Source organism: Saccostrea cucullata, unplaced genomic scaffold (assembly GCF_032062105.1).
Source record: "Saccostrea cucullata isolate Sc308-1 unplaced genomic scaffold, CSIRO_AGI_Scuc_v1 ctg2443, whole genome shotgun sequence".
In the NCBI taxonomy this organism is placed as follows: domain Eukaryota; kingdom Metazoa; phylum Mollusca; class Bivalvia; order Ostreida; family Ostreidae; genus Saccostrea; species Saccostrea cuccullata.
The window spans coordinates 77,078-101,588 of record NW_026918477.1 but is presented as its reverse complement, the minus strand read 5'-3'; the positions used below and the strand labels follow the sequence as shown (position 1 = coordinate 101,588).

The following is a 24,511-nucleotide window of genomic DNA, read 5'->3' as shown; positions in this document are numbered from 1 at the left end:
AATGTTTTATCGGTTTCGTGTAGATGAGAAACGCCGTGATTTTTTACGCTTTCTCTGGTACAGAGACAACAACCCTGAGGAGGGTTTGATAGAGTATAGGATGACCTCAAACGTACTTGGAAATAGTCCATCACCCGCAGTTGCCTGTTACGGATTCTTAAAAACAGTTGAAAATGCTGACCTAGATGTTAAAAACTTCGTAAAATATAACTTTTATGTTAACGATGGACTCATTTCCTTAACGAGTGAATCAGATGCTATTGGATTGATGAAACGAACTCAAGACATCATGAAAACAAAAGAAACCAGAAGTCTCTGTCGAGACTGAAGCTCTACTGGTTTGTTCTTATAGCAATGGAAGGGAAAAATTTTTAAGCAGTTTGGAATTGAAACTTTTCCTCATCAATAAAAAGAATAATGATCCTTGATATAGTCTCTTTATGTTCTTAGTATAGACTACTTGCATCCTACATTATATTTTAATCAGACTTAAACTGTAGGAAGAGTAACATTTTGAGAGTTTTTAACAGAAAGTTCTATTTTTAGTTACTATGGCAACACCGTTCATCAAAATCAAAAACCGATATATAGAATTGTGTATCTTAGCGTTGTCTACTTGTGTGCCAAGTTATACTGAAATCAAACCAAAACTGTAGGAGAAGTAGTATTTTGAAAGAATTTCACAAGAATTTCATATTGATAATTTCCATTCCTACGTCGACACGATACATCCTGGTTAGCTTGAGGTAAAAGATACAACCGAGTCCGACACTTTGCTTCATACTTGGATATTTTACTTGAAAAAGACATTAATGGTAATCTAACAACCAAGTTATATGATAAACGTGATGACTTTAACTTTTCAATCGTCAACTTCCCTTACTTATGCAGCTATATACCTTCATCACCTGCATACGAGGTTTATATATCTCAGATGATTCGATACACAGGAGCATGCCCTACGTATGAACAATTTCTTAAACGGGGTAACTAATTGACAAGCAAGTTTATGAAACAAGAATATCAACAGTCTCGTTTAAAGTCACCATTTCGTAAATTCTATGGTCGATAAAATGACCTTGTCAGCAAATACAATTTATCATTGAATGAAATGCTGACTGACGTTTTTCATACCAATTGTTAGTCCATTTTTTATACACTGAATTGACGACGGATTTTTTCCGTTATTTCCTGCTTATGACAACGAGCACACAGCGGGTGTGACCTGTCGGCAGGGGATGCTCACTCCTCCATGGCACCTGATTCCAACTCTAATGTTTCGGAGGTCCGTGTTTGCTCTGCTATTATTTTGTATATTGTTTAATGGACGTTGAGATTGAACTCAGCCTAGGTCTATATATTAAACACAGGAAAGAAAACAACCTAAACTGAAATTTACTTCCTTGGAGAACATTCAACTTAGTACATGTATTATTATGGATTATTCCAAGAACTATTGTTCACTTTGTAACATAGAATTTAAACACAGACTGAATTTATACGGACATAACAGAGAGTGTCGTTCAAATGGACATTACGATCATCATTGCCCTGTGACGACGTGCAGCAAAGTGTTCGGAAGAAAATTAACTTAACACAGCACATGAAAAAAAGGACCATAGTTATTATGATGAGCCTGAGCCAGTGTTTTTGACCATCAAAAACGACATGTACTCCGACATTTCAGATGATGAAGAAGAGAACTTTGGAGAATTCTTTACAAATAATTATTCACCTGTCAGCAACTTATCATTAACATCATTAGAGGAAACAATGGAAAGTCTTATAAATCCAGAGGAAGACGAGCCCCAGAACCATGAAATGAATTCAAACTACGAGGAAGATGTGTCTGACCTTGAAGATCCTGAAAGGTCAGATGACCTTGAGCGGGAAGAAGAAGTCAAAGTACCAGATGACAAATTTAACCCCACCAAGACAGTGGAATTAATTAGTTTGCATGCACGCGTCAGCTTTTGAGACATGCATGTACACTAGCTATTATAATGCAATTATTTGTTCACGTTAAATATATGCTGCATAATTTTTTTGGGTAAAATCTTTTTTCTGTTTGATATTTTTTATTATATGTTAAGTTTTTGAAAACTTAATATTACATGCTTCAATTAATTTAATTTATTTTTGTAGAGTGGTATGTCATACGGTTTTCTTCCGATAATGAATTAAGTGCACCCCTGAGGTCTGATGACTTAGAGGATCCAGAAACGGGGGAGGAGAAAGTCTTCAAAGTCGGAGACAAAGTCAATGAAGGCTCAAGTGAGCTTTTCTGATCAAAATGTGTCCGTTGTCTGTCGTTGTTGTCGTAGTCGATGTAAACTTTTCACATTTCCATCTTCTCAAGAACCAAATTTGCTACAAAGTATCCTCGGGTGATTGGGATTCAAGTTTGTTCCAATGAAGGCCTTTGCCCTTTTCCAAGAGGAGATAATTATGAATTAGAGAAAAATTAATGGCATTTTAAAAAAATCTCCTTCTGAAGAACAACTGGACCAGTAATGATGAAACTCATATGGAATTATCTTCAGGTAGTGTAGATTCACCTTTGTTCAAATCATGACCCTGGGGCTTGGGTGGGGCCAAAATGGCCGACCAAATTTTAACATAGGAATATATAGGGAAAAAAATTAAAAATCTTCTTCTCAAGAACCACTGGGCCAGGAAAGATGAAACTCATGTGGAATTATTCTCAGATAGTGTAAATTCAAGTTTGTTCAAATCATGACCCCTAGGGGTAGGGTGGGGCCAAAATGGCCGACCAAAGTTTTACATAGGAATATATAGGAAAAATCTTTAAAATCTTCTCAAGAACCACTGGGCCAGGAATGATGAAACTCATGTGGAATCATCTTCAGGTAGTGTAGATTCAAGTTTCTTCAAATCATGACCCCTGGAAGTAGGGTGGGGCCAAAATGGCCGACCAAAATTTTACATAGGGATATATAGGAAAATCTTTTAAAATCTTCTTTTCAATTACTTCAAAGCCATGTTTATCGATATTTTTCTATTTAAATGGAATAATCTCCAGAGAGTGTAGATTCTGATTTGTTCAAATTATGCCCTTTGGGAGGTTAAAATTCACACACACCCCGTAAACTTTCAGTTCTGATCTGATATGCTTTTTATCTAGCAGATGTGCTCAGGTGAGCGCTGTGGCCCCTGGGCCTCTTGGTAAACTGATTTGTTTGTGTTTGAGTACTTTACATGCATGGGTGAATTTACTGACAACATCTCAGAACTCGACTTTAATTTATTTTTAAAGAATTTCTTCGAAGTTTCATTACATAAAATACCTTGATCAAGGTATTTTAAATACCTTGATAAAGCTTTATAGCTTAATCATGCGATATAGCTTTATCGGGGGATTGTGCTGGACCTGATGAGATTCATATTATGTTTAGAAGTAATGAAAATGACAAGTATATCATGTAGGATTGCCAAGCAGGTTTTAAATGAAATTCTGGGACCAAAAGCATTACATATTTACGGAAGCGTATTAGTGCCACTTGCACTTTTTTTTTAATTTCTACACTTTAATCTGTAAAATTTACTTTTTAATCTTTTAAAATTTACGCTTTAATCAGTAAAATTACACTTTAATCTGTAAAATTTACACTTTAAAGGTGTAAATTTTACACTTTAAAAGTGTAAATTTTACACTTTAATTTGTAAAATTTACACTTTAATCTGTAAAATTTACACTTTAATCTGTAAATTTTACACTTTAAAGTGTAAAATTTACACTTTAATCTGTAAAATTTATACTTTAAAGTGTAAAATTTATACTTTAAAGTGTAAATTTTACACTTTAATCTGTATATCTTACACTTTAAAGTGTAAAATTTACACTTTAAAGTTTTACATTTTACATTTTAATCTGTAAAATTTACACTTTAATCTGTAAAATTAACACTTTAATCTGTAAAATTTATACTTTAAAGTGTAAATAAAGTAAATTTAAAGTGTAAATAAAGTGTAAATTTTACACATTAATCTGTAAATTTTACACGTTAATCTGTAAAATTTTCACTTTAAAGTTTAAAAATTTACACTTTAAAGTGTACAATTTACATTTTAATTTTTTACCGAAGACACTTTAATCTGTAAATTTTACACTTTAATCTGTAAATTTTACACTTTAATCTGTAAATTTTACACTTTAAAAGTGTAAATTTTACACTTTAAAAGTGTAAATTTTACACTTTAATCTGTAAAATTTATGGAGTCCTTCCTGCGGAAGCGAGGCGTTACCGAAGACACTTTACGAGCGATCCGAGATCAAAAGGTAACCATTTAAACTTTGATACGAAGTGATGAAAAGTAAAATAGGTAATTAAATGAAAATTTAAAATTATCCTCATTTTATTTGTGTGTTCTTTGCACAATATGTGTATCAACGATACAATATCACAATAACTCGCTGATATGTGGACGTCAGTCTTGTATATTTTAATGATTGGAACATCAGTTATCTAAACTCACAATTCATGTTAAACTAATATATATATATATATATATATATATATATATATATATATATATATATATATATATATAGAAAGCACAAAGAAATTCACTTTTTACATGGATACCCACTTCCGCCCCAGCCCGGGGTTGAACTCTCGACCTTCGGAATCTGTCTCCTAGCAGTGCAGGAACAGCGCGCTAGACCGCTCGGCTATCTCGGCAAGTTAAAAAACTTGCTTTCAATGCCGATGGAATTCTCGCGGCACTGCCCTACATTACACGGTCATTGAGAATAGAAGTGAGGTACAGTTATTTGGACATTAGTTTTCACAGAGGATTGTTACCAATACATGTTGTAATGAAATTAATTATTATTTATAAAGCACAATTTACAACAACTCTTAAACTAACAGAACTGCCCAAAGTATAAATATATATATAAACTTTGGGTCCAAATGCGGTATTTGTAAAATAATGAATCTTGACGCCATAAACATCGCATGTTCTTTTTCCACATCATTTAAGATTAGATATGCTGGAAAGCATATATGCTTTTTGAAGAAAAAAGAAAATTCTGAGCGTACGGCGTTTTGACACGTAATGATGAATTAGCATATGGACAAGCCATGTTTTATATAATTTTTTTCCTCAGCTAAAAATCTTATTCTAATAAGTTTGTAAATGTATTAAGTAGAGATTGAATAAATTGACAAACAATTTATTTTTAAAGAAAGGATACGTATTGGGCAATACACTGTTTTAATTGTTGTGATATAATGTACATTCCATCCGCAATATCGCATGTATTGTTATACTCAGTAATTTATCGGTGTTAAGTGAATTTAAATCTGATCATTTGGAATCAAAATGGCGTTTTAACGGAAGTACGCCATGTTGTGACGTTGAACAGAGCCCCCTTAAACTAATAGTCCGCGGAAAAATTGGCTACTCGATGTTAAACAATATTCAATCAATAAAAATTTTGAATTGTATAAAACATGAACCAAATTTAATTATTTGAAAGTTGTTGCAAAATACTCAGGTGACCTACTAGGCCCATGGGCCTCTTGTTTGGATTTGTGGAAATATTTTATAATTACTTTAACTGTTACTCGGTGTAACAAAAATTTCAAAATTATTTATTTATATTCACATTCTACAGTTCAGAACTTTTGACTGATGCATCGAAGGCACACAGAACATCCACGATGGTAATGGACAAAGACGGAACATCCACATGGACATGAGGAGTCATTAAACAGTTTTTTAACCCTACACTGCATTGAGAATGACAATTTTATTTTCCATCCGTTCAGAGACAATGATTTTTCCATAAAGAAGGATTCTTCTCATAATTTCTCGTATTTAAAAATAAAGAAATTTTCACAGAATCAAGAAGACACTATAAATAAATAAATTCACAAGATCTTGATACATGAAAGTAATTAAATGTTTCCTCTTTTAAGTATTGTATTTAGTTATTGCATTTATAAATGATATTTGAATCAGTCAACCCATTGACCAGTCTACCTCACTACCCGTCTTCCTGTAGATCTACTGAAAAAAAAAATCTTCTATTTTCTTTTTTTTTCTTTAATCACCAACGCGCATTAATCTGAATTTGGCATTTGAATCCAATTATTTTACATATTTTTGACATTAATGTAAAAAGTATTTATCCGATCCAATGTCTTCGGTTTCAAAATGTTCCGTGCGAAACTGTAAAACCTGTGATATTTTGATAACTGACACTTCTTTCACCAGTAATCTTACTGGACAGAGCTTTTATACCAAAACTTGGGAAAATCTGAACTGCAAATCTTCTAATGTTGTCTATGGAATAGAATGTAATCTGTGTGGACTTATTCATGTCGGTGAAACCAAGGGATCGCTTAACAAAAGAATATCAGGTCATAGATTTCAAATAAATCATGGTGGTCAGCAGCTTTTATATAAACATTTTAATTCACCTGATCATTCTTTTTTTATCAATGAAAGTTAGAATTCTGGAAAAGATTTATCACCACACAAATAGTCCGTCGTTGAGAACACCTTTCCGTAGACAACGTGAAGAATTTTGGATTAGGAAACTAGGGACAGCCTTTCCCTATGGATGTAATGACAATGTCGATAGTGTTGGAAATCTTACAAGCCCGCAGTGTTATAATGTAAATGTGATGAGACTTTTTAACAATACTCAGAGACGTAAGCGTAGTCATGGACATCGTTCGTACAATAAACCTGCAATACACGACGTCTCTTTTGATTCATTACTACGTTATGTAAATCAACAGTTAAGTCTACATCATATTCGAAACAAACTTTACTCTGTCCATTTGAAAGTTTTAAATAGTCTTCTTGAAAATACCAAGGAACATCCAAATTTAGATTCCTCGACACCAGAATATAGGCTCGGTTCTGTGATTATGGATATTGCACATCATAGGCTTTTTAAACCCGCACAATTCACGTAAGAAAATGCAGCTAAAACAATCCGTCTTTTCCTTAAACTTCAATATGCCAATAAAGGAATTGACGCGGTTAAAAAAAGTAATATTCTTAATCACAAAAGGGTCCAGTCTTGTATTCCACCATATTTCAAGTTAAAGACTACGCCTTGTATTTCCTACAAATATACATCGACCATTGCTTCCAAACTTTTCAATTACAAAAACACTTTACATGGCCTGGATATCGACTATCTGAAAAATAATCCCCTTTTGTGTTCATGTTCTTCTTCGCCCTATAACTATAGTCCTGCTGGACACGTTATTACAGGTGACTTAACAATAGTTCGTAATGAGGACCTTACATCACTTATTTTAAAAGGTCCTAAATATAGGGAACCCCGATCCTTCAACTGGCGTCGGAATTTCATAAATATTATGGATTCTGTTGAAAATTACGCCATTCGATGGGCTAGATATGAAAAAGAAGACATTGACACCTTGTCAGAATGGATTAAATGTATCAGATCCATGTTAAAGTCACGTATTAAAAGATTAAGGGGAAAAGTGAAAACCATCTATCCTTCTGTGTTCAATAAACCAGAAGTGAAAAAAAGAATTAGATGGATTACACGATCAGTACGTACTGGTTCCTGCCGACAAAGCAGGTAACAGCATTGTCTTCGTTTGTTAGGCTCATTATATAAATTGCATTCTAGAAGAACTTGGATTTAATTCTACAAGTGGTAATCCTATTTATACATATACTTCTCTTTCTAAGGAAGAAATTCTTCAGAATCACCTGTCAGTTTTGAATACTTTTAATATTCCACAGAGCCAAAATTAATTAGAACTACCTTATATATATTGGATTCCGAAATTTCATAAGAGTCCTTACAAACAAAGATACATTGCAGGTTCCAGTAAATGTTCAACCAAGCCTCCTTCGTTACTTCTCACTAAAATATTAACAGTAGTGAAGGAAAAACTTCAAGAGTACTGTACAACTATATATTCAAGAAGTGGTGTAAATCAGATGTGGATACTTAAAAATTCTAAAGAATTTTTGGACAATTTGAAATCACAAGACTTTTACAAAAATCAACAGCATAAAAACTTACGACTTTTCAACTTTATACACGACAATTCCCCACAACAAATTAAAATCCAGGCTTTTTGATATCATTGACAGCTGCTTTTTTAACAAAAATGGAACTCGTAAGTTTACTTACCTCGTCATTGGTCATTTGAAAGATTATTTTGTTAAAACAGATTCTGATTGCACACATAAGTACTCTGAAGTTGACATCAAGAAGATGCTTGAGTTTCTGATTGACAATATCTATGTGGTTTTTGGAGACCAGGTATTCCAACAATCTATTGGAATTCCCATGGGTACAAATTGCGCTCCGTTTTAAGCAGACTTATTTTTATATTCATATGAAGCAGAATTTAGAAAAAAAATCTTTTACGTGAAAAGAAGAAAACACGTGCTGTGGCCTTCAACTCGCCATTTAGATATATCGACGACGTTTGTCAATTAATAATGATAATTTCCATTCCTACGTCGACACGATATATCCTGGTGAGCTTGAGATAAAAGATACCGCAGAGTCCGATACTTCTGCTTCATACTTGGATATTTTACTTGAAAAAGACACTAATGGTAATCTAACAACCAAGCTAAATGATAAACGTGATGACTTTAACTTTTCTATCGTCAACTTCCCTTACTTATGCAGCAATATACCTTCATCACCTGCATACAGAATATTTATATCTCAGTTGATTCGATATGCAAAAGCATGCTCTACGTATGAACAATTTCTTAAACGTGGTAAATTACTGACAAGCAAGTTGATGAAACAAGAATATCAACAGTCTCGGTTAAAGTAATCGTTTCGTAAATTCTATGGTCGATACAATGACCTTGTCAGCAAATACAATTTATCATTGAATGAAATGCTGACTGACGTTTTTCATACCAATTGTTAGTCCATTATTTATACACTGAATTGACCACCGATTTTTTCCGTTATATCCTGATTATGACAACGAGCACACGGCGGGTGTGACCAATCGGCAGGGGATGCTCACTCCTCCATGGCACCTGATCCCACCTCTGATGTTTCGGAGGTCCGTGTTTGCTCTGCTCTTATTTTGTATATTTGTTTAATGGACGTTGAGATTGAATACTGTTCCTTATTTCCATATCCTTCATCAAGTAAAATTCCAACAACAGTGTTATCAAGTGAAATGGGTCAAGAAATCATAAGAAGTGCTTTAATACAGTGAAAATAATACAATGCACAGGGATGCTACCTTAAAAAGGGAGAACAATTTTTAGGTTTAGAAATTAATACTGAAAATAATTTTTAAACTGCTGGGATCGGAGAAATGTCAGATGGCAAGGTAGAAACTAATGTAAATAGCACTTCAAAAATGTTTCTGATATCTCAGAGAAAGAATGTGATCAAAGAGTATTTTAGACTCTATCTTGTCTTGTGACTTATAGAAGTTGTTGAAAACAGAGAGTTTTTTCTATCTTATCAAGAGAAATCTCGCACGATTTTATTCTTTCAAATGTTCATTGCACCCTCTTTCACAATTTTCAGGTGTTTGTTTAAAAGAGTTTTATAACATTGAAAAAGAAGGATATGAAAATAACGAACAGTATTCAATCTCAACGATGGCCTTTCAAATTCACCCAAGGATCCTTATATGTCATTTTTGTTTTAAGAAGTGTATCAAAATTGTTTATAAAGATGGAGTAGGTGATCCAAATTTTAGTCGTGTATTTTTGAAAAATCATGGAACAGACTCCCTCTGATGAACGTAAGAGGAAATCGTTTTAATTTGTGTTTTTATAATCCTGCTGGTACATTTTGTATGCATCAACTTCTTTTACAATATCTGTTATCCTCAAGCTCTTTTAATGTTGTTTTGAATGTAGTCGTTTAATCATTGCAAAGCAATTTTTTTTAACAGTTTTACAACTCATGGTTTTATTTGTCAATTTATAACGGAGCCATCCTGGAAGAAAACTTTCGAATTACGGAGCATTGCAAATATGAAAATTATATATCAGAGACTTTTTTGTCTCAATGTAATTAATGAAATCCCTTTAGCAATATTGATGGGGAAATCAAACTGCGTGAAGGTTCAGCTTTTTATGATTTTGTGTCAGATTTTATAAGCTCTGTTTCTTTAAGTGGTGATCTTACATGTATCTTTATTAAGAGGCAAAGAAGTTGTTTGCAGATTTTTTTAGATGGAGAAAAATATTTTAATAGCTGTTCAACAGTTTTTTAAACTATCAAGATTATTTGATTTTATATCAAATGGTATATTATAAATTTAGGACAGGGTTTTCATGTTTGGTTAGTTGGGAAGAATTGTACACACGTTATTCCATCAGGAATATACAAAGATGTATATGGACGATATGACCAGTCTCAAATTGTTAGTAGCTAAACCCTACAACCCTTCTAGGCATTACAGCAAAGTACAACAAATTACTTGGACGTTACCTCTACCGCAACTTGCATCACATTTGCTGAAGCGACTGTATGTGCGGATGTACATGAACCGGTGTTTCAAATTCTTGAGTCTACGTAAGAGGAAAAGAAGTTTCGACTATTGAGGCAGTTATTGCAAAAGCAATAGAATATTGCTTAATTCATAACATTCAAGATCCTGTTGAAATGCTTCGATCTTTATAAAGTGTTATTGTAACAGTAGAAAAACTTGAAATAGATAGATCACAAAATCTTGAATGTGCAATTAACTTCATAATTGTTGATCGAAACAACATTCTCGAGACTGCTTTTGATGTAATTGGTTCCATTGCAGACCTTAGAACGACGCTTAAAGTGTTGTTTTATGATGAGGTAATTTAACGTTCATTTAATGAAATACGTTTATCATTCAAATACAGTGTATATCAATAACGATATGTTTTTGTGAACATTAATGCCCTCATATGGCCAAGTTATTTTTTCTGAAATGCACACGAACTCCCAAGGTCAAGGTCAAAATTGTTCGTAATGGATGTAAGATCTTGTCACAAGGAATACACATGTGAAATATAAAATCCATCGTTTAAACTGTTCAAAAGTTGAGGCAAAGGTTATACATTTTAAAGGTGGGTCAAACTCCAAGGTCAAGATAAAATGGTCAAATTAAGTGGTTCCTAAGAAAGGTCTTGTCTCAAGGAATACACCTGTGAAATATAAAACCCATATCCCCACCCATGTAAAAGGAATTATTGTCTGACGTCACGGCGTCAGACAGTACTAGATTTAACCAGGGCTTATTTATGCAGTCGTTCCATGAAATTGTTTAGATAGCTCGATGGTGGAAAATTCGATACATGCATTATCTCCAAAGACGTATGTAGTTGGTCCCAGGAGGAAATGAGCTTTTATTTACATTAATGAATGATCTTGTGTTTAGTATATTCCGTGTTTTCATCTTTGAACATGTCTGCTTCACTTCTCTATACAAAAATGCCTTATTATATAAATCTCACTGTTTTGTGTTGTGTATCAAAGATTAATAATTAAGTCATTTTACATGTTATGGTTAAATAATTGAATGCTTGTTTCAGTAAAATTATACCTTGACATTGAATTTCTAGTACCTAAACATCAGACACGTGGTCAAATATTTCCTCCTTGTTGCCCTGTTCCACGAGAAAAATGCAGTAAAAACAGAAAAAAAAATGTCTTAATTATTCAAGTTCACTTTTAATTCTTTATTGTGTAAATAGATTTGTTTGTTGCTGAAGTGTTATACTTCACTCTATCCAACGATTATATTTTGGACCATATTGCATTGTAAATTAGTTTGCATCTTCTTGTTTCTTTCCCATGATGCTTCAGTTCAGAATTTCATCAATCAATTACGTGTTGAGTAGAGAATCATTGTACATCAAATGGTTTGAAAAACAATGAAAGCTTTCAACAACAGCAGGGGAACGGTCAGCATGTGTAAATGCCAAGATTGTTATCGTCAGGGTTAAGGTTAGGGTTATACGCGCCCATTAAGTGATCAAATTTCATCATTTACAACCTTCATTTTATTCGGTTTGTTTAATAAAAAAAACAGTTAGGTCATTTAACATATAAAACATTACTTGAAAATATTGACCCGGGGTCAAAATCTCTATTTTATGATAAAATGTTGTAAAAGTCAAGCAGACCAGAAGGGTTTTTGTTAGGGATATTTTTAACATTGTTTTACAGAGATGTTGTTATGTGCGAATGAAGAAATAAATTCCATAATTAATAAATATTTCATCGGCATAAATAAATTTCAAATAAGTCTTACTTTTTTTCATGATCCTGGAGCCAGGAGATTCAATTTAGAGTTCTTTGTACATTAATTATCATATACAATATTGATTACGCATGCATGGTCTCTTGAAGATATATATTATCGAACGAAATATATAAAAAAAAATATAAATATATAATACATATTATAAAGTTCTTTCTGCATTATGAATTTAAGCAAACCACGTCAGACAAGCTTTTTTAGGAAAGCTAATACTTGTCAAAGATATTTGTAACAGAAACCTTACAATACTAAGTGATTTTCAAGCATTTGTCCGAATAAAATGAGTACGATTTAAGAAAGTGTTTACATTTTGTTTAAGTCAACTCGTCGTCTAAATGACTCGTAAAACATTTGTGAAAAAGACATCTGAAGAAAAGTCTATTTTCTATGACCCGTCAACAAAGTTTCTGGGGTTAAATATTTTTTATCGTGTCCATACGTCTGTCTGTTTGTCCGCAAAAACTTGAACCTTGAGTAACCGGAATTCGCTGCATGGAATCAATGCACATTTAGGAATTTCCACGATACCAGTTTAATTTCGGCAGTGTCTATATACACGACCGTCGTGCATATAATTTCAATGACTATTCGCACGACCGTCGTGCATATAATTTCAATGACAGACCTGTTTACTCTTACGATTTCGCCGTATTTTGTACGGATTTTTAGTCTAAAATACGTCTCACGTTTTGCCATTATGAAAATACGGAAATCGGAAATACGTTAGTTTTGAATTTAACAGTTAGTTTTCGTTATGATCTGTCTTATTTTTACCCTATTTATCGCTAAATAAGAGAAAAATTTCAAACATATAAGCGATGTCAGGTTGCCAAAACGCTGTGGTATTATGAAATGACAAAGACCTTGTTAAACAACGTTTTTGTAATCAGAAAAGCAGTTTCCATCAATTCAAATATATGTAAAATTGATGGAAAGTGAAAGCTTACTGGCAAATGCCAAATCTCACGGACAAATCTAATAAAAAATACTGAGGACCAGCGTTATGGGTAAACAGGTCTGCAATGACTATTCGCACGACCGTCGTGTATATAATTTCAATGACTATTTACACAACCGTCGTGTAAAACATCAAACATGCATTGTATTTATCTTTCCTTGTTTGAAGTGCGAGACGGTTCGTCCCCACAGACCGTTCGCACTGAGGCGTTTCGTCCCAATATTACTTGGTTACACGTATCCGATGTATTTAGTAATTGTCACTTGTTGACAGAAATCATTTACTTTTTATTGGCTTTTGAACTTTGTTGATTTAATTAAACCATTTGTTTCAATCAATTAAGGATATGGATTCTGAAAAAGAACATGAACAAAAGACCTGACGCACTGATTTCATGCAAACATCTCAGTGCCAGTGGTGCCGATATCTTGTATAATTTGGGAAATATTGCGAACAAAAGATGCACAACCTAAATAAAATAAATTTATTTCCTAACTATATTAGGAAATAAAATCGAGAATCTCTCTTTATATTATTGTATATAAATGACCTCAATACATACATATTGTCTGTCAAAAGGCATTTGAATTTAATTTAAAAAAAAATAGGCCTAATTGTCAAACCTGCTTTTTTATGAACTTATGTTACTTAAAAAAAAAACGAAATAAAATTTTATTAATTTTACTTAATTTACCTTAATTACACTGAAACTGCATGAATCAGACGCCAAATAAACGTAAAATTTATATCTGCACATGGATAACTACGGTATTTTATACGTATTTTTGATTAGTGGAAAGAAGGTGATTTTTTTGTGAGAACCGTAAAGTTTCCTCTCTTCATTATTTATATATGATCTATGCTGAGTATATGGTATATATAATTATATGTACCGGTACTAGAAATTTATACAGAATTTCTATCTGGTGCTGACATCTTTATTCATAAAAAATGATGATGATGATGAATTAAATCTTGCGTATTCAATTAAAGTTCTTTCTTAGAGAAATGCAATAAATCAAAAAGAAAGTTCAGTTATGCTACGGAAAATGTCTTTGAACTGGATATCAGTTCCTTTGCATCTCCCATAGTCAATCAGTTCATAAATTTTATTGTTGGCATTTTCCTCCTTTCTTCTATCCTGGTATGTAATTACCGTGAAACATTATGTCAACTATTTATTAACTAAGTTGAAAGAAGGAGAAATTAAATTCCAACGGTTGTCATAGTATGATAAAATCATTATGCAGGTGTATAGAGATCTCAGTTGAGTCTCAGAATCTGTATGCAGTTGTAAATGGGAGGAGTCTGGGTCAATATCCAATCACTTTGCTTACAAAGAAGAATAACTATATCCCCAGAAATGAAAGAAAGTCGCAATGAAAGAAGAAATATAATTAATGAATATTAGCCCTTCTCCAAAGCTGTCGGCTGATATCGGGTGGCTGATTATTTTTTTTTCTTGTGACGTTTACCTTGGGTGGCAGTATTAACAAGACTTTTTACGTTGAACTTAAATATCTTGAGTTGTTTTAGCGGGAAACTTTAGATATGTTTTAAGTTAGATAAGATGAACGAGGGGGATGAATTCAATTCATTTGAGGAGTTTCAAGACAAATTACTACAATGGTCTACAGCTACGAATGTTATCTGGGTTAAAAGCCACAGCAAAACTGTACAAAGTGCTAACCAAAAACTATCCTCGAAGTCAAAAAATTTTGACCAAAAATTCAAGTTTAGAAACGTGCTGTACAAATGTAAACATGGAGGTGCCCCGAGAAGATCAGGAAGAGGGTTACGACCAAATCAAAGGTAGGATGATGCTGTTTTTTGTTTGCAGTTGTTTTATTAAAATAACGTACAAGACCGCGTGTGGAATAAGTTGAGATCACCGCTCATAAGAAATCGATGTAGTATATATCAATTATAAATTATTATGTAAAAATTTTTTTTTTATAAAAAACGAAATAATGTAAGTTCTTTAATTACTAATGTGCGTTTTATTTTATTTAATACGATTCATATATGGGTGAAAGAACTGCATTTCTCTTTATCTATGAAATATAAGGGCAGGCAAAAAGTATACCAAGGCGGAATAAGAATTTCTTATAATATATACTGGTGTTTAAATCATTAATTGATTAAACAGCTTAAAAACAATATTGGGAATCAAAAATGAAAAATGTAGGGGGAAAAAAAGGATATTGGGTTATTATTTTCTTTAATGATATGTACATGATGTAGAAAAATGGAATTGAAACTTAAGCCACAATATCATTTTAACATTTGTAAATATAATTACCGGATTGAATTTAAAAAGGTATAAGCATAAAATAGTTTAGATTCGACATTTACTGCATGGTTTTTTTTATTTATAAAAATACAGCCCCCCTTTTTCCTTGATATTGTGTGCCTGCTATTAAATTGTTAAACTGAGTATATATCTTGGCTAATATTTGTGAAACTTTTAATATATCTCGATCATTATATCTACACCATGCATCATTACATCGTCGCTATCATCATCATTATTTTTAATTAAGCACCAAATACATAAATACCTGTCTCTATATATACAAGAAGTAAAATGTTTTTTTCATACGAAGTACTGTTTTGTCGTACTTTACCACGCAGTTTCTAGACGAGACTGTGATTTACGCTTATTTTGACAAAATTTAAGGGTGCGCGTTGGGTGCCCCTCCCCCCTTAAATCCGCCACTGCAAACATGCAACTTCCGTATGTATATATGTCACTGGTAAATTAAAATTATTTGTTCATGCTTATTTTTGTGCAAACAATATACGCATAACACACGAAGTCACAAAAAGTAAAACTGCAAAAATAAATTTTTGTTGACTTCTGAAAAAGTATACGAAGTTTCTTGAAATAATCTTGAAATAAATGCATTATTTAAATAAAACCCGGCACAGCATGATACGCCAGTCAAAATGTTGTTCTTTTTTTTAATTACAAAAAGAAAGTAATGTCAAAGATTTCCACAATTTTCCCTTTAATTCCAAAAATATTTGACCTTTTAGTATTAAAGTTGGCATTAATATTAACAAATGTAACAACCATAGATTTTGAAGCTGGATGGGTAGGACTTTGACAAATGACACTTCATCTTTCATATTTTTTGTTATTGTTGATATTTTCAATTTGTTTAAGTAATATTGAAGAAAAATGGCATACCAGTAGTAAACCCTATACAATATCAAAATAGTCTTAAAAATTTAATACTAAATAATTTAAAATCTGAAAATAAAAAGTTGGCCATCAAATAATATATGCTATAAATGACAAGCAGTTCTGTCTAAAGATAAGAGCTGAGATGCTCCAACATAAATAATCGAGACAGCTAGCCTTCCTACATTGAACTCATTAATTAATCTTTAACGGGATGCATGCCCACTAATTATTCCCAAGGGAATGACGGATGTGTCCAATCCTCTTTATGATCTAAACTGCAATATGAATGCCTATTTATTTCTTTCTGTTGAAAACATATTTAATAAATTTGTTATGAGAATTTATAGAACCTGCCCCCCCCCCCCCCCAAAAAAAGAAAACGAAAAAACCTTGTGCAGCAATCTTGATGCAACTTTTTAATAAGGTTACATGTACTGCATGCCTTATATTTAAAGAGACTATTTACCTTAAAACATTTTTTGAAAAAATTATTCTGATTTTTTTTATTTGTAAAATTCGGATTTAATATTTAATTACACGTAAATTTAAAATAAATTCCCCGTTTCATTTTTAACAAATACCGGTAGTATCATAATTTAAATATATGATTATATTCAAGACTGTGATAAATCTACGTACTCAAAGTAAATGAACAATGGCAATTTTATGGTTCAACCTGGATATGATTTTGATTTGCAGTTCCTTCAAGCAAGAATGCAAGGCAAGACTTTTCCTCTCTGTCAACAAGGAGAAAACAAAGCTCGTGGTTCAGAATTTGATTACTGCTCACAACCATGAAGTCAGCAAGTGAGTTTATCTCAAATATTATCTTTAAGAATTTTTATCAAATCTATATATTTGTGTATCCGCAAAAACTTTTTTAAAAATATGGGTACATGTATTTTACAAATTATTTTAAATTTTGCATTCAGAGATGCTTTTAAGCATTATCCAGAACAAAGACGGCTAAGTGAGGTGAAGAAAAAAGAAGTAGAAACAATGCTTCAGCTAGGTGTAAAAGTCAAGTACCTTAAAGAGCATGTGGAAAAACAGCAGAATCAAATTATCACTCTTAAGGATCTTCACAACATACATCAAAAGGCCAAAAGAGAAAGAACAGGGGAGAAGTCTGAGGAAGAACTATTGATGGATGAATTACACCAGCTATGTAAGTATATAAAGTCATTAATTAAGGTACTTGGACACAGCTTTGAACTTAATATTTTTTCTATAATATTATGACTTATATATTTTATTAATAACACTTAGCAATTTGTGATATTATATACTAGAAAATATTAACTTCAAATCTGTACCCAAGTACCTTTAAAGAATCACAATGCATATTCATTATTCCATGTTTTAAATACTTTTTCATAATACTTAATATTCTTATTTGATATGTCAGTAATGCTCCTTCATTTGAAAATTATGCACTATGCAGTAATGATGAAAGAATTTAGAGACAGTGCCAGTGAGAAAATGATAAGTCCAAGGGGATTAGCATTTTGTCTGATGTTAATTGACTGGGGAAATAAATTGTTAGATATGTTGTCTGTCTTTTAATTATGTGTTAATTTATTGATCCTGGGTGATTTCATTTCAACTTGATTGATAAATGTATTCCTGATTTGAGATAAGGGAGAACTGAATAAATAGAATTTGTGCTCCTTAATTTAATATGTAATTAAATATACTTTTTTTCAAAATTTCATATAAATTGTACTTTTATTCCTTAATAAATTCCAGGTGAAGATGACCCTGATGCTGTCATATCAGTTCAAACTAACAATGAGGGAGTATTGGAGTTTCTCCTTCTAGTAACAGGGGATATGAAACAGACATTTGCCATGTTTCCTGAGGTTCTGATGATTGACTGCACTTATTGCACGAACAGATTGAGGATGCCTTTATTTTCCCTACTAGTGGAAGATGGAAATGGGAGTGGCCAAACCGTGGGATATGCCTTTATCACAAATGAAACGGAGAACACCCTCTCAGCTGTCATGACAGAGATGTCAAGAATTCATAAATTAGGGAAAGTAAAAGTTGTTGTATTAGATAAAGATATGAAAGAAATTGCTGCTGTCAAAAAAGTAATTCCAGGGGCAGATGTTCAATTATGTAAATTCCATGTCATTCAGGCTGTAGATAGATTCATTAATAAATTATCAATAGCTCAAGAAACAAAAGGTGACCTTAAAAAATCTTTCCAAGCACTTGTTTTTTCCAAATCAAAGTCAGCTTTTGAGAGGTCATTAGGTCATCTGGCAGCCACTGCACCTGAGAACTTCATGGCGTATTACAACAAGAATTGGGGAAAGCAACATCAAGTTCAGCATTGGGCATACTACAAAACAATTAAGCAAATTAATTTGGGAAACACAACAAATAATAGAATCGAGTCTCATAATCAAAAGATCAAAGATGTTCTGAAGCGTAACATGACTCTTCCAGAAGCAGTTAAGAGCATCATACTATTGCACACTGGAAGAGTAAATGAAATGGCCCACAGAGAGTTTAACCACACATTTAAAACAGCGTACCGCCTAGGAGATGATGATGTTGTCAAAGATGACATTGTAAAGCAGATAACACCTTATGCAGCAGGTATCATCATAGCAGAATTAGAGAAGGCTCGTTTCAGCACATCTAAGAACAGCAAAGACTGTGCATGCCCTCTAAAAACAGCAATGCTTTTGCCTTGTAGACATCTTTTTGCCAACAGGATTGAGCAAGGCGAGAGACTGTTTCATATTGAAGATGTTGGAGAGCGATGGCATCTGGCATACCAGAAAAGAATATGGACATGCAGAAAGCGGCCAAGATCAGCATCAACAGAGAGTAAACTATCTTTGAGGAAAAGGTTTAAGAAAAATCCTTTAACAAAAGTGCAGAAGTTTAAAGAAATGATGGTAATCTGCAAATCGATGGCTGATTTTGCTTCTTCCCTGGGGACAAGTGAGTTTAATGAGAAGATGGATACTTTAACAACAATACATGATGCATGGCTAGGTGGGGAAAAGGTCATGTTTACGACAGGTGAAGAAGATCCAGATGAACCATATCCTTGTGTTCAGACACCAGAAACACCAAAGATGCCTACGTCTCCAACAAGCAGTAATAATATGGTTTCATCCCCTTGTTCTGATGATAGTATAAGGAATTGGCCTTCACCATTACCTCCATTAGATATTGCCTCACCACTCCTGCACGAAGACAAAGACAGAGAAATAACGCCAATGCCTTCACCATCCTCTGTTGGAACCTGTACTCCAGAGGGAAATGTAACACCTTTGCCTTCACCGTCCTCTTTTGGTATACCGGTATACACTCCAGAGAATAGTGCAACACCTTTGCCTTCACCGTCCTCTTTTGGAATATACACTCCAGAGAAAAGTGCAACACCTATGCCTTCACCGTCATCTTTAGAAACACACTCTCTAGAGGAAGTTCCACTGACAAATCCATCATCTCTAGTTACCCCCCAGAAAAAAGAAAATAAAGAAAGAATAGGGAAGAAGTTGTCACCAATCTTCTCTGCATCAAAGATAGCATCAGTATGTAGTACTGGGAGAGCATCTGAAGTGCTACAAGATTTCAAGACTCTAAAACTACCAAAAACACCCCCAGTAAGAGGAAATGCAAGGTTCAAAAAAGGGAAAGAAAATGTTTTCCAATCAAGACAAAGATTATTGAAAAAGAGAGAGTTAAGGGGACAAGATGAAAAGAAGAAAGAAAATCTGAAAACAGTAACCACAGTGGATGAAATGGAATTAATCAGAAACCCAAAGGAGATGTTAACTGACAGCCACATCAATGCAGCTCAAAAGCTATTGTCAGAGCAGTTCCCAAAGGTGCGTGGACTACAGGACACAATTTTAGGCAGTAAACTTCAGTTTTCAGTTGAAATTGGTGATTTTGTGCAGGTCCTTCATGATGGTGGATTGCATTGGTTAACAATATCCAACCTATTCTGCGATGACAATTGCGTTGACATCTTCGATTCCCTTTATACATCAGTCTCAATGGAGGTAAAAATGCAAGCTGCATGTATAATGATGATTCAAGAACAAACCGTTTCCATGAATGTTGTTAATTGCATACGCCAAAAAGGAGGATATGATTGTGGATTATTTGCAATTGCGTATGCCACAGATCTCTGCTGCTTTGGGAATGACCCAGGTAGAAAATGTTATTCTCAAAGTCAGATGAGAGATCATATGCTCTCTTGCTTGACAGAAAAAATGTTCTGCCCTTTTCCAGCCGAAGAAAGAGATGTGCAGAGAAGGGTATCAAAATCTTTGAAAGTTCCACTCTATTGCATTTGCAGGCTTCCGGATAATAAGGAAGAAAAAATGGGAGAATGTGATAAATGCAAAGAGTGGTACCACAAGTCCTGCATCTCCATACCTAAACACGTATTTGAAGACGGGAAAAGGAGTTCATGGTGCTGCACAAAGTGTCAAACTAATGACAAGCAAGACCAAATGAATTACATGCATTACTAAGAGATGCAGGACTTGTGATACCATTCTTTGCATTTGTCACATTCTTCCATTAGATACCTTTCTCTGCACATCTTTAATAACTTAGATGTATATTGCTTAAAATACGAATTCTAGTCAAGCACTTATTAATTTATTACATGTAGTATCTTTCCATTTTTCTTGGTCACACAGTATAAAGATTGCAAAAAATGCAAAGAGAAATTCTGAGGCCTAGAAAAAAAAATCTGTTTGTTTCCGCTTTTCTGACCGACCCTAATTTATAGTACCGACCCTTAATTTTTTTAAACACCATTTCTTTTACCATTAACATGATTAATGTTACTTCTATACATGTTTTGATTAAAAAAGCAAAAAAAAAAAAAGCCTACCTACCTACCCTATATTTTTTTCAGCCTGAAAGCGGAAACAAACATTTTTTTTTCTAGGCCTGATTCAGATATTTCAGACTAGAATTTTTCTAGATATTATCTGTAGTTAATAACAGTAGATTTTTTTTTAAAAGAAATGTTGTTTTTTTTTCTTGAACACTTTAAAACTTTGAGTATTGTCTCTTGTTGCATGTATTAAAAGATTGTTATTGGATACATATACAACTGTTACACTGTGTATAAGTGGGTTTAATTATACAGAGTAACCCATTTCTAAAACATTTACTTTTTACTGAATGTGTAACTTACTATTTAAATTTTTTTTACCTTTTCATCATTTTTCCTCAAATTAAAGCTAAAGCCTAATTTCATTTTGGTCCATACACATGTACTACATGCATGTATTTATTAATCCTAAAGCTCTTTTGTAATAAACATTTATATATTCCCTATTTATCCTTTTATACCTCTAAGAAGAAATATTCTGTGGATTCATTTTTGAAATTCTTTTGTTTCAATTGATTTCATTTTTTCACAATTACACTTATATATAACGAGGAACATACAGTAATTGCGACATGACTGTATACTTTTGATGCGCCAATTTTTAATGAATAATTACTGGTTATCATTGATGGCAATTAAAGATAATTTCTATACATCTTAATTTGTTCTTTATATGTATTGTATTTCAAATTCTTCGGATGGTTGTATGTTTTTGAGCCCTGAGACAAGTTCCGAGTACTGACATTAATTCAATGGTTAACAGGAGTTAATAATCCTGTAGGAGTACCTTGTGTAAAGCAGAAGTTTGTGGTAACAAAAAAAAAAACCTAGACAGGGTGGGATGATAAAGTTTAGAGAAATGTTACATAAATTGAGGATGCTTACATATATTCAATGTTTTGTTGGTGGATGTGGAATTTATTTCATGATTATATAATTGGGACACATTTTTTCAACAATATTTTCATGATCGAGTGCGAAACTCCAGATAAAATATGAACAACAACAAAACATTTCTGCATATCTGAAAATTCCATATTCAACTACAAAACACTGATTTTTCTGCTTAATTATTTGCTCCGTCTTTTTTATAACAGTAAAGTGTTGCAGATTACAGGATATGTCATAGTTGAGGTTTGGGCAGTTGCAATCGAATGAGGCATCATTTATCTATTTTAAAAAGTGACAAATTATACGTACCCATACAAAATATTTTTTCTTCACCCCCCCCCCCCCCCAAAGTCTGCTGTCGTAAATTGTCTTGTCGGCGTTTTTGGAATATGGGTTATTTAAATCAATTACACTTTTATTGACTTCATCGCTGTGGAAAATCGAACGAGATTTCTTGGCATGACATGCAAAGGTTTTGAAATTCAGTCGGGATCAGGATGACAAATTTTTAGTTTTTTTTTTTTTAGCAAAGTATGAAAGTAGAATTATAATTATTGTTCTTAATTTGATAGTTAGGATATGATTTATTAGCAATTAGGCCTAATGTTTATATATACACACATATCTAATTATATATATTGATTATTGATTTACCACACAAACCTGATCGCTGGATGATTGTTTACACACGTAAACGGGGAGCATGTAACAATATAAAAGTGTATAAATGCGGTCGTGTACATATCTCGGGTGATGTGCAATAGCTATATGCAAGATGGTCGTGTAAATAGATTTTTACTTAATAATCTATGCACGACGGTCGTGTATATATCTCATCTCTTTCCAATAGCTATTTGCACGACGGTCGTGTAAATAGACTTTCCATATAGTGCGCACGACGGTCGTGTATATATCATCGGCCTTTAATTTCAACAATATTTTATTATGAAAAACATAATTGGATTGGACAGCAGGCACTGCCTATATAAGTCCTTTCCACAATACAAGGTCAACATCATACATGTACAAGTAAACATTATTAATAGAACATTGAAAAATATAAATATACACATGCATATATTCAGTAGAAATGTATATGACAAGGCAAATTAAGGTGAACAAAAAAAAGAGAAATATATGAGTTGATAATACAATTTAAATTTATATTTTAACATGTATGACTGGCAATTATAGTAATAATTGTATAATTTAAAAAAAATGAATAAGAAAACATAAATAGGTTTTGGTTCTGTGATTTGACAATTGAAAAAAAATAACAGATATAATATGCAAATCGCTTTGTAGTTGCAATAAATTCTTGAACGAGTGGCTGACGCCACACGCATCTGTCCGATGGTCCTCCGGGAACACCGGTGGGCAAACTCATGCTGAAACTCGTCACCCGCCGGCTTCCAATCCTACGTCCGTTGAAGGCAGTAAGATATGCCCATCAGAGCAATATAGTTCAACTTCAATAAATGTAAATAAAACCAAACATAATAATTATTATGACTTTTGTGATAGGTGTAAACATGATTTTATACATAGTTCTATTTTAAAAAAAGTTTAGCAATTATGTACAATTAAAAAAGTACTCATTTCATTTTTCCTTCCTTTTTTGCAGAATTTGGAAATGGAAAGAAAATTTTTAGTTGTAATTTGTAAGAACCAAAATAAAGAAATGGAGTTGAAAATTTTGATCTGAATGATATAAGAAAAAATTGTGAAGGAGAGATTTTTCGTTGAAAATCCACACATTACTCATTTCTACAATGATATTGATGGACCTGGGTCCCGAAAGTAATGGGTATTTTAGAGACTTAAAAGTACTAAAAGTTAAAGTATATGTAGTTGATGAAGCTCCAACAGTGACTGAGCCTAAGCAAGATTCATGTTGCAGTATTGAAACTGAGAATAATATACCCCCATTGCCTCTTCCTTCCTTCCTTGCCAAGTACAAGTCAACAACAGGAACAGAATATGATACAAAAAAAACACCTACTCCTTGCATGCCTAAGAAAATCCAAAAGAAGTTAAACATGGTTTGTTTTAATCATAAATTTAAGGTTATAACAAGAAATTGAAATTTATTTGAAGTTAGGCATTTTTACACAATTTTAAGAAAAAGCAGTTTTCATTTTCATCTTTATGCAGTTAATTTCTCTGACATTGGAGATTTATATAAATGCAACAAATCTCCTTTTGTAGCAAGACTTCCTTGGAGAAACTTTGCCAGAGGGGTGATTGGAGCAAAAAGTGGAGCTGTCATCCAGTGAAAGGATAAATATGCTTGAAGCTATATACTGATGTTACAAAGT

General features: G+C 32.9%; 1 protein-coding gene across 1 annotated transcript; it reads left to right on the top strand.

Moving 5' to 3' along the window:
* Positions 1 to 14,797: 14,797 nt before the first annotated feature.
* LOC134266869 (uncharacterized) lies at positions 14,798 to 21,213 on the top strand. The gene is made up of 4 exons (XM_062749077.1): positions 14,798 to 15,039; positions 17,117 to 17,224; positions 17,350 to 17,585; positions 18,167 to 21,213. Exons 1-4 carry the CDS (start codon positions 14,798 to 14,800, stop codon positions 20,926 to 20,928), a joined length of 3,348 nt encoding a protein of 1,115 aa, XP_062605061.1. The 3' UTR covers positions 20,929 to 21,213.
* The last annotated feature ends 3,298 nt before the right edge of the window (positions 21,214 to 24,511 follow it).

Excerpts from the sequence above, each read along its gene's own strand:
- LOC134266869 (XM_062749077.1), top strand. The coding sequence starts at position 14,798 with ATGAACGAGGGGGATGAATTCAATTCATTTGAGGAGTTTCAAGACAAA. Across the intron at positions 15,040-17,116 it reads GGGTTACGACCAAATCAAAG|TTCCTTCAAGCAAGAATGCA; the intron begins GTAGGATGATGC and ends TTTGATTTGCAG. Across the intron at positions 17,586-18,166 it reads GGATGAATTACACCAGCTAT|GTGAAGATGACCCTGATGCT; the intron begins GTAAGTATATAA and ends AATAAATTCCAG.